Source organism: Squalius cephalus (assembly GCF_949319135.1).
Source record: "Squalius cephalus genome assembly, chromosome: 12".
NCBI lineage: Eukaryota > Metazoa > Chordata > Actinopteri > Cypriniformes > Leuciscidae > Squalius > Squalius cephalus.
The window spans coordinates 14,160,629-14,173,029 of NC_137133.1; the positions used below are offsets into that span (position 1 = coordinate 14,160,629).

A 12,401-nucleotide genomic window follows, 5' to 3' on the forward strand; every position below is an offset into this window, starting at 1 on the left:
GTACCCTAGACAAATTAAATAACTTAATTTAACTATTTTTTAAAAACCTAAGAGCAATCCAACTTATGAGTCAACAACGAGTCTAAAAAGCTTTTTTGCTTTGTGCGATCAATATTATACATGCCTAGATAAATAAACCCAATAATAATTGTAATTCCTAAACACACTGCAGTCTAATGCAACAATTGCTCAGATTAAAAGACACACAAACACAGTTTTTCTGTAGCGCACTGTTTGCTTACCCATCTCAGCAGGCTGTGCTGTAATATGGCGTGATTATCCCTGATCGTCAGACGGAAAAATCGCACATAAATTGTCACTTAATTACAGCAGTGAAGGAGCGATGACGAGAGAGAGAGAGAAACCCGAGGGCGAAAGCGAATGGGGCGTGAGGATCCCCACAAGAAACCGCACACTGTCTGATTCCTCTGCCTCTGAGGGAAATATTTTCACTTGAAAATATGAGCCTGTTTCTGTGTCATCATATCAGTTATACAACCACAGTGCCAAAGGTCTCATTGAAATGTGCAAAATGGTTACACTTTATTGCACAGAGGTTGTACAAAGGTTAGAAGAGAGAATGAGGAAGTGACACTTGACAAGAGTGGCGCTCTTGTCATTGTTAGGTGTTCTAGATAATTCTGCTGTGCCTTTAAATTCTAATCGCATCATTCCACGTATATTGATTCAAGAAGGGTCGTTCCAGACAATCTTGGGCAATCAAAACAAACGTCAAGGTTATGAAATAAGATAGAAAACATTACGGAATTAAATTGTTTCCAGTGCTTCCTCAGGGCTGAGAGTAATCAGAATGTTGATGGCACATAAATTAAATGGCATTTTGATTAAAGAGCGCAAAAAGTGACCTCGACAGTGGACAATTGAGGTAAAAAAGACTCTCCAAAGTAAAATAAAAATAAAAGTTAAAATAAAAGAACAATACATTTCCAGAGCTATTAAAAAAAAAAAAAAAAAATACAATTCATACAAATGTTTTTTGCATTTGTTAAGCCATTTCGGAAAATGTTACTAAAAATAATGTGAAGTATTGCATGTTTCCTTTCCATCTGCTATGTTATATGCATGTTATCTTGAGTTGAATGACCTCCTTGCTTTGGGTAGAGTTGTATTTGCTATATACTGCAGCAATTATACATAACTAAATACTGCCAGGAGATGCAGCAGAATAACTGCAATAACTCACATAATGAGGGCTGAGAGCCATTTGCTCTCGGAAATGCTGGCAGGCTATTGCATTGCGTTGTTGTTTTCCATCTAATACAGCATTAATATTCACTGTAAAAAAAGCCCATCACCTCGTTCGTCCATAGTCCATACCCAGCAGTGTAAACTACTGACCAAATGGTCAAAACAAATCATCATTTTATATGCCTACCAACCTTTCAAATCATGTTTGTTCAAATTAAATATTCGCATAAACCCAGGATGATTTTGGTATCCTAGTTAATTATGTCCAATTTTTGCGCCCCTGCCACTCTGTATGAAGCCTAAAAAGAACTGCTATGGTAATTCACAAATTAAAACTGAAAATGTCCTATATTCATGAAGGACTGCAAAACTTCACCTGGGTCACAGACAGCTTGACATAATATTTCATTAGTGTTTCATCAGCCTGGTGTCTTCCTCTTTGCCCTTAGGCTCAGGAATGTCTGTCTCTAAAGCGTATCACAGAGTATCTGTATGAATTACTAATATAAGATCTTTATTTGGGTCTAGATCTTCATCTGTGTCACTGTGACAAAAGGCCCCAAATCTCTCCTCATCGTCTTAATCACCGCACACCATATGCTCCCTCCTGAGACCTGTCAGAACTTCAAGTTTCAACTCAGCCTTTTTGTTTTACAAATTCCATCATTGTAACCATAATGATAGCTGAAATATTATAGCTGTGAAGAGGAGACTGCAAAATGGCATAACTAATGAGCTTTTAAAGGCGAAAACATCACTGTAGACTTTCTAAAATGGAACATACCCCAACCCTAAGTATTAAACTTTCAGAACAGTGCAGGACAAGTTACTACAGACATGAATTGTCTCAAATCAGTAGTCAAAGTGATCAGACTTAAGTTTTTGCCTGGTAGATGATAAAATGGTGGATGATAAATATGTGACAAAACCGGAAAAGGGACTGGAATCAATCAGATCAGGACAGAAAGTAACAAAGACTTGGTGGGATCTTTTGAAGTGGGCCAGAAAGCAATGACCCAGCAAACCCTAATCAACCAGTAAAGTGATGCTAACAAATACCCAAAACACCACAGCAATACTATAGTACAAGTACATGGAATTTTAAACTGCCAACATTTCAAACTGCCATATTTTCCACTATACCATTAAACAATTGCAGATTTTTCTTTTCAATTACATGATCAAAAGTGACAGTAGAGGCGTTTACATTCTTACAAAATATTTCTAAGTATCTAGAGCAGCAAATTAGCATATTGATGATTTCTGAAGGATCATGTTACACTGAAGACTGAAGTAATGATACTGAAAATTCAGCTTTGCATCACATACATGACATTTTAAAATATATTAAAATATTATAATAATTTACAATATTACTGTTTTACAGTATTTTGATCAATTAAATGTAGCCTTGGTGAGCATAATATACTTCTAAAAACAACTTTAAACTGTTGAATATTTCCCATATGTTTGTATTGTATTGTATTGTATAATAAATAATAATAATAATGAAAAATAAAGCAGTTTCTTTACCGATTATCATTCCATTTCACTTTCCCTTTTTTATATCCAAATTCACCATGTTTCCTATCTCAACTCAAATTTAGGTTTTGAATGGGAATTTAAAATGTATTTTCCATTCAGTTCTGAATAACGCACAACACTGGAGATAATATCCCACCAGTCGCATGCACTGAGCCAATGACGGCTAACCAGAAGCACAGAAAAGAGATCTGCTTTGGTTTTATTCCAGTTCTATTTCCGTTCATCTGAAAATCCTTTCCAGTTTTATTCTTATTCCATACGTTTGATGAAATGCTGTTAAGCTGCCATAGCCCTCCCGTTGGCAATCAACCTCCATCTAAAGCTGCCAGTCACTGATTTGAGGCACACAAAAAAGGAATTCTGGATAAAAAAGATGGAATGAGAGATGTTAATATGGAAGAGAGACAGAGATCTGGACAGCTTAATGATCAGTCTCAGAGCGTAATAAACCCCCAGCATGTCAACTCTGACAACGATCCACATCTTCAACAAAAGACCAGTCCAGGAAAAAGAAAACAGAGCACAATTCAGAACCAAATCAATTAAACCCTTGGTTCTGGTGATTACGGTATCTCTATCCAACAATATCACAACACTCACTGACACACTCTATACACTATATATTTTAAATTTGTTTTCTTATATGTATGCCTACCATTAAAGCTCGTGTTTGACAGGAAGTGTATTGTGAATCTGACAACTTCTTCAAAAATACAATAGAGAAAACATTCCGCCTCCCGCTTCTGATAACAATAGTTATGTCTTACTATGGAGGCATATATGTGAAATTGCAGTTTGCTTTCATACACTCAAATACCTTCAATTGAAGATCTCTTCAAGATCGTAAACACAATAACAGCAATCATCATGTTATGAAAGCAAACTCTTTTTCCTCCCGCTTTTTTTTTTTTTTTCTAATCCTTTTTCAGTGTTCATATTCACACAGGTTTTAACAGGTCAACAGGTTTTATACACCTGCATTACAAAATCTACATACAGTGTATTCCTGCTGTACTTCAGGTTAAATTTTTACTGTAAACGTTCTACAATTTATTATATTAATTAAATGTGAGTGATATACTGACTTCATTTTTGACTTTGTTTTGTTTTTGTATATTTACAGATTAACTGTGTAATAGTGTGAATAAATTATGACTATTCATAGATTTTGCTAAATATATGACCACTTTTCTGTTTTATAGAAGTTTATAGCAGTTTACAGATTTTAATGTGCACACATTGGCACCAAAAAATATTTTAATGTTATGTTCACTTGCCCAACTGTACCTTGATGTTAAATTACATTTAAATATTAAATTCAAGCATTTAAGGTACTCATTAGTCTATGTTTCGCTTGATTTAACCCCCCACCCAAAAAAGATATTGACACCAAAAAAAAAAAAAAGAAGTAAAAATCTTTTCTTTTTTTTTTTTCATTCCTGATTTGTCTGACAAAATAATGCATTAGCATAGAATGCCTTAAGTATTAACATTGCTTTTATTTGATAATTTATTTTTATTAGTTGCTGTTTTGTTTTTACTACAGTAAAAGTTTCTTGTTTTGAAATATTTTTGTTGTCTACCATCGTGCAAGGTTACACTTTATTTTAATGGGCCCTTGTTACAGTGTAATCATACATCTAAGTACTGAGTAATATTAATTAACAACATTACTATAGGGTTAGGTTTTGGTTTAGGGTAAGTTGCTTGTAATTATGCATAATTTATTGTTAGAACTATAGTAAGTACATGTAATATATGTAACAAGGACACTGTGAAATAAAGTGTTACCAAAGAAAATGTCCTAGCCTGCTTCCATTTCACAGTATGATTCTGAATAAACTATTTTATCTTGTGATTTTTACAGTACCATTTTCAGGAACACGAAAACACACACACATAACACTTCACATTAGCCGCTTGTCACTTCCTCAATAGCTGAGGTTAAATAAAGGGCTTAATTCACTTCTATTTATGTTATTAATTAGAAAATTTAAGGACTGGGAGTGAAAGGGGGATAATGCAGCTGGGATGAGCTCATCAACACTGCAGTGAATGCTTTATTTATTAGTTGCGGTGTTCTAATGTGCCCTAATGACATTGATATTCATTACACCTTGCCCCAAGAGCACTTACTCTCACGTGTGTGTGTGTGTGTATTCTCTCTCCTTATTATTATGCTTTCCCTCTATGGACCTCCGGGACCCGACTACACGTAAAACCCTGCTTCATTATTCCTCAATTAATTTAGCGGCATGTTTAAAACCTCAGCGTGTGTTTGTACCAATGTCATTATCATCCTGATGACTGTGGATTGTCAAATCCTTTATTGTCAAAGGCATTGCTTTTCAACTGATTTCAACTGATCTGTTTAGGACAGATTTTCTTTCACCTTGAATAATTTTGTTCAACATTTTTATAGGGTTTGAGAAAGAGGGCATGTCAAACAAGCGTGTCTGCATTTGTTTGATTTGGCTGTTTAAAATTAATTTGTGGTAAACAGTGTTTCTTTGAATGGGTTTTAATTTCTCTATATAACGTCTACAATAAACATATAAGAAGTGTTTTTTCTTCCCTTGATTATCGTATTTAAAGGCAAAGTTCATGCCGTTCCAAACCTGTGTGAATTTCTTTTTCTTTTCTTTTTTTCTCTGCAGAACATAAAATATATTTTGAAGAATGTTCGTAACCAAACAATTTCGGTTCCCAGTCACTTGCATTGTATTTTTTTTAATCCATAAAACTGTTTGTTAAACTGTTGGAAATTGTTTAAACTGTTTGTTTACCAACATTGTTCAAAAAAAAAAAAAAAAAAAAAAAAAAAAATCTGCATAATAAATAAATAAATAAAATGCATACAGGTTTGGAACAACATGAGGGTGAGTAAATGAAGACATAATTGTTTTACTTTTGTGTGGACTATTTCTTTCAAATGCTTAAAAATAAACAAAAATATTTACACAAATATAAATACAAAATAAATTGTACAACTGTTCACAATGTTAAAATACTTCAAATAATACTGTAAAGATAAGATAGATAGATAGATAGATAGATAGATAGATAGATAGATAGATAGATAGATAGATAGATAGATAGATAGATAGATAGATAGATAGATAGATAGATAGATAGATAGATAGATAGATGGATGGATGTTCTGGATGGATGTTCTGGAAGGATGGATGTTCTGGATGGATGTTCTGGATGGATGTTCTGGATGGATGGATAGATAGATAGATAGATAGATAGATAGATAGATAGATAGATAGATAGATAGATAGATAGATAGATAGATAGATAGATAGATAGATAGATAGATAGATAGATAGATAGATAGATAGATAGATAGATAGATATTTTCACCAGTCCAACATTTTGATGGTGTGTGCTTATCTTGTACACATATGGCCCTTTCAATGATTCAAGGCAGTTATAGGCCACATTCTCCACTAATGGCCACTGTTGCATTATGGGTAAGGCACGTACAGTATGGAGAGAGCAGCTAATAGGAGGATCAGATCATTTCTTCGAACGAGGAGAAGGCTGTCATTAACCGCTTGCTGTAGGTCATATTAAACCGGTTCCCATAGGGGAGGGAAGGTCAGTGTCATTAGTAACAGATTACCGGTGTTTTGAGGTCATAAAAAGACGGATTCTCAATAGATTGTCCCGCTCAAACGGTTTCTAGTGGAAAAGACAGCAGGAGCAATTACATCCATTCCATAGGGAACAGAGATGCAGGTCAGGCTTGTTATGAAGATGGTGAAGAGACAGGTGGATGTTGTTTGTTACTGTTGACTGGTTGAGAAGCAGCACTATTTAGTGCTTAAATATTCAAGGCAATGCAAATGACAGAAAATGCATATTTGTGTGCATGTGCTTCCTCAGAGGCGTAATTATATCTGTTTTTGTTTGATACGGGATAAAAACAGAAAGGTTAACAATCTAGTCTTTCACTGCTGTTTCATATATCTACTCTGACCATAAAACATGGTCTACAAGACTATTTGAAGCAGTAAACGAAAGGAAGGAATCAGACGGATCCTCCAGTTGACTTTACTTAAGAGTATCAGTTCTGTATCTGTGAAACTTATAACTAAACTGATGAACACTTCAAGCAGGGGTGTCCAAAGTCCCGGCCCAGGGATGAATTTCAAACGGCCCACAGCTTGACTATTAAAACATATTATATGCAGAAGTTTCACAATATCAACACAAGGTGACAGCAACAGATTCTAGGCCAGGTGAAGCAGTAAACAGTGAGTGCCAAACTGATAAGCACTGCCATTTCTGTTGCGTATGAGAAACCTTAAACGCACCAAACGCAGAACAGCGCTGCTCATTTGAACTGTCCCGCGTGGAGCATTTATTAGCTCTGCCCAAAAGACAGCACAGCGCGAGCACAGAACAAATGCATTTACGCTGACCACTAAACAGTGTGAGATCCAGTGAGAAGCGTTTCAAGTTTGGCGCAGAGGTCTCCAATACAAACCACAAATGTCTCCATATGTTTTGTAAAAGTTTCAATTTATTTTCATATTCACTAACTAACAACTAACTAACTCTACTATGCTTTGTGAATGTTTCAATTTATTGTGACATTCACTTACTAAATATAATATACTTTATGAATGTTTCAATTTATTATGATATTCACTAACTAAATTTCATATGCTTTGTGAGTTTCAATTTATTTTCACACTAACTAACTAACTAAATATAATATTTCACATTCTTTTCATTTTTATGCGGACGACACCCAGATTTATTTAAAAAGAAATGACCCCTCTGCATTTAAATCTTTAATGGACTGTCTCGATGAGATAAAGCTCTGGCTGGCAAGTAACTTTTTTAACATTAAATGATTCAAAGATGAAGGTCATTGTTTTTGGCCCATCAGACAAATTTGAATTTGACAACAACACCTTAGGTAATTTGTCTGTTTTTAACACAAGCTGTGTACGAAATCTGGGAGTTTTCCTCGACAGTCGATTAACTCTAGAGAAACAGGTGTCCTCTGTTGTTGCGTCTAGCTTCTTCCAACTCCGCCTGCTTACTAAAATTAAACATGTTGTTCCCGAAAAATCCCTGGAGACGGCTATTCATGCTTTCATAACTACACGCTTGGATTATTGTAACTCTCTGTACTGCGGCATTTCAAAATCCCAGCTCGCGCACCTCCAATTGGTCCAAAATGCTGCAGCCAAATTTCTTACGCAAACACGCAAATACAATCATGTTACACCCATTCTGCGAGCTCTACATTGGCTACCTGTCCAATATAGAATTGACTATAAAATTCTCCTACTTGTGTACAAATGCCTGCATCATCTTGCTCCAAGCTATCTGTCCGAACTTATACATTCCTATAGCCCACCCCGTGTCTTAAGATCTAGTAATCTTAATATTCTTAATGTCCCTCGTACTAGGCTAAAGCGTAGAGGAGACAGAGCCTTTTCAGTGGTGGGGCCTAGTTTATGGAACAACTTGCCAGCACATCTTAGAGCTGCTCCTTCTCTACCAGTTTTTAAATCCCTGCTGAAAACTCATCAGTTTTCCTTAGCTTTCAATACTTGTTAATGTCTCTTCTATGTAGCCCATGTGTTTTAAAATTTGTTTTGTCTAACTGCCTCCATTTTTGGTTCGATCTATACATGTAATCTCTTTGCTGCTTTTACTTTAACTCTTATCTTATGCTTGTACAGCACTTTGGTCAGCCTCGCAACTGTTTTAAATGTGCTTTATAAATAAATGAACTGAACTGAACTGAACTGAACTGAATATACTTTATGAATGTTTCAATTTATTTTCACATTAACTAACTAACAAACTAACTATAGGATGCTTTGTGAATGTTCAAATTTATTTTCACATTCACTAACTAACTAACTAACTAACTAACTAAATACTGTATAATACACTTTATGAATGTTTCAATTAATTTTTCACATTAACTAACTAACGAACAAACTAACAAACTAACTATAGGATGCTTTGTGAATGTTCAAATTTATTTTCACATTCACTAACTAACTAACTAACTAACTAACTAAATATAATACACTTTATGAATGTTTCAATTTATTTTTCCACATCAACTAACTAACTAACTAACAAAATAACTATAGGATGCTTTGTGAATGTTCAAATTTATTTTCACATTCACTAACTAACTAACTAACTAACTAACTAACTAACTAACTAAATATAATACACTTTATTCAATTTATTTTTCACATTAACTAACGAACAAACTAACAAACTATAGGATGCTTTGTGAATGTTCAAATTTATTTTCACATTCACTGACTAACTAGCTAAATATAATACACTTTATGAATGTTTCAATTAATTTTTCACATTAACTAACTAACGAACAAACTAACAAACTAACTATAGGATGCTTTGTGAATGTTCAAATTTATTTTCACATTCACTAACTAACTAACTAACTAACTAACTAAATACAATACACTTTATGAATGTTTCAATTTATTTTTCACATTAACTAACTAATGAACAAATGAACAAACTAACAAACTAACTATAGGATGCTTTGTGAATGTTCAAATTTATTTTCACATTCACTAACTAACTAACTAACTAACTGACTAACTAACTAACTATAACATTCTTTGTGAATGTTTCAATTTATTGTGAGATTCACATGATAATGAATGAATGAATGAATGAATGAATGAATGAATGAATGAATGATTGAATGAATGAATGAATGAATGAATGATTGAATGAATGGATGAAATTACATATACACACCATTATATGCTTTCAATTAATTTTGAACTGAATAAATAATTTATTTAACAATAAATATAAATGCATTCGGTTGTGCTTCGAGTTATTTCTAAACAAGGACACATAAACACCCCAAATATGATGCTATGTGCATATCTAGATCTTTAAAAGAGATGAAAAGTTCATAGACTTGTTCTTAGACACACAAGGCTATGTAGAAGTCAGATCTCGCTGTTTGCTCTCCATTTCCTAGCTCTATGGGACATCTGGTGTCACTTCGCCCCTCAGCTGTGCCGCTACGGTCTCATGGGCTCATGGCCTGGCACAAAACGCCATTGTGTGGCCGCTAAGGAACAGGTGGTACATCACAAGGGGACAGTGCAACAAGACTCATAACAAGAGAGGCAACAGCCTGTCCCCTCTACACACTGGCCATACAATGACCGACAGTCCCCTTGGCACTGGTCCCATACCCAAACATCTGTCTGAGTACCCGTTACTATGTGATCCACAGTAAAGATGAGGCTCTATCCATCCATCCATCCATCCATCCATCCAAAACGCATGGGAAACGTTCCAAAAAAGACGTCAGCTAACCTTCCAATCCATTCTGTATTTGAGGCACTATGGTTTTGTTCATGTGTGATTGTTTGTGTGTGTAGAACCTGCACAGTATGCCTGTGATTTTAAAGCCGACCCCCACAGACTGAACAAACCCCCGGGCGTGAGTGAGTGTTTGTCTGTTTACACATGCGCCCGTATGAGGGCCTCGTACCTCTCCTCTTGGAATCCTTTCTGACGCTGGGTCTGGCAGCAGGCTGGAGCTCGGCCTCTGTTGACATATTAAATCCTTATTCCTTTACCGTGCAGCTGGGTGGCTGTGACTGGCTCATCTAGAGGGGCTTTCCACTGACTCGGGAACAGTCCACCGCTGCCTCTAGCCTCGACACGGCATCTCATTCACTCCCAGCGAGGGCTGCAAGGGAAGAGATAAAAGACATTTTTAATTCGTTTGACACCTTGTGGCATAATTTGATGGATCCATAGCATTGGGAATTTAACACACAAAAATACCATAAAAATGCAATTAATGCATACAATGACTTGAAATCTATGATGAGCATATATATTTTATATACATATAGTTTTTAAAGTATTTTGTTTTCTTTATCTTGGGCTCACTTAAGTATGTGTCCTTAACCCTTATATATATTAGGGGTGTAACAATACCCTTATGTCACGATTCAATAAATATCAAGATACTGAACTCATGGTACAATATTATTGCGATACCTATGATACATACGGTATGATAAAAGGTTAACAAAAAATCTAATGTTGATTAAAATGGTAAATTTGTTATTAGATTGTGGGAGTAAATGAATAGGCTTGGACTTGGAGCTGGAACCCAATGCACAGGACAATGGTGACACCAGCATAAAAATATTCATGATTCTGGAGCTGAAAATACAGAATTATTTTAGATGAATTTGCTTGCACTCTGTCACTGACTAGATATATTTTAAAATAATCAGTATATTTAAAATAATCTAGGCCACTTTTTACTGGTAACATAAGACATTTGGCATTATCAGGACCCACAAATATTCCCCCACTGCATTATTATACATTATATTCAACATTATATATAGTAGTTTAATGTAGTACTGACACTAAAACTCTGAAACTTGAATTTTTTTCTCACAGTTATTTTTATTTTGAGTGAACTATACACAATACATAGTGTCACTATCCAAGATACATATTTTTGCATTTTTGTATTGCGATATATTGACGATATATTGTTACACCCCTAATTAATATATATATATATATATATATATATAGTTGTTGAGTGTTGTGTGTATGTTGTGTACTAATGCAGCTTTGAGTCCAAGACAAATTTACTGAAACGGACAATAAAGTATACTCTAACTCTATATAGTACACTGGGATTAAAAAAAAATATCACACACGTCATCTTTAAGCACTAAAACCAGCGATAGACAAAGATCTTACAAATCTACACTTTTTTTCTCACAAACTAACATATCCAAGTCTGAAATAAACTAGAATGCAAATATTTAGAAGGCCAGATGTCTTCTAAAAGCCCTTTAGATGACAACTTGCAGAAAATGTTAAATGTTAATACTGTTGATGTTAATAATGTTCCACAGTGTGATATCGCTCTTTCTGAAGGAGGTTTTGGCTGGTTTTCTCGCAGTGTTTCCTCTCTCCGCAGGCAGGAGGAAGCACTAAATTGTTTCATCAGCTCTCTCTGCCTTCTCTTTCGCCTCTCACCTTGTCATTGCATGAGCAAACAAAGCCATCTCTTTTTCCCGTGCACCTCCACCGTCGCCCCCTTCACTTCCTCTCGGGTGGTGGGAAGCACCTTTCATGTGTTAATTGGCCGCAGAGGCACTGTAGCATCACTGCAGGTGCCAGAGCCATCAGCAGATCAAACCTAGCTCCACCTCACTGCGCTCTGCCCCACAACAGCTATCAGATGAAGAAGAGACCACAGGGACCGTCACTAACTGCTCAGGCAGGCCGACCGAGCAACATGGCATCACTTAGAAATCGATACACCTCGAGATGTATCGACTGGGATGAGTCGATGCCTCTAAGACATAATACAGCAGAGCAACCTGAGTGTAGGCCTTCTTTGATATAATAATAAAAAAGTAATTTAAAAGAAATATATAAAAATTTTAAGAGATAGTACACCCAAAAATGAAATTTCCCTCATTATTTACTCACGATCATGTCGTTACAAACCTGTATGACGCTTTTTTATTTTTTTTTATTTTTTATATGGGGTAGGGTTATTATCGATAACTTAAACTTAAACCATAAAAACTAGTTTTGAAATCAAATAAATGATAACA

The 12,401-nt window shown here is 35.2% G+C and overlaps 1 protein-coding gene across 10 annotated transcripts in view; it reads right to left on the bottom strand.

Moving 5' to 3' along the window:
* The window catches only part of dab1a (DAB adaptor protein 1a), a 196,739-nt gene that overhangs the window by 120,990 nt on the left and 63,348 nt on the right, over nt 1-12,401 (bottom strand). For all 10 annotated transcript variants that reach the window (XM_079889128.1, XM_079889134.1, XM_079889126.1 and 7 more), the window contains one exon: nt 10,289-10,489. In XM_079889128.1, the coding sequence (XP_079745254.1) occupies nt 10,289-10,355 (67 nt within the window). In that variant the 5' untranslated portion in view covers nt 10,356-10,489. The remainder of the gene's footprint in view (nt 1-10,288; nt 10,490-12,401) is intronic.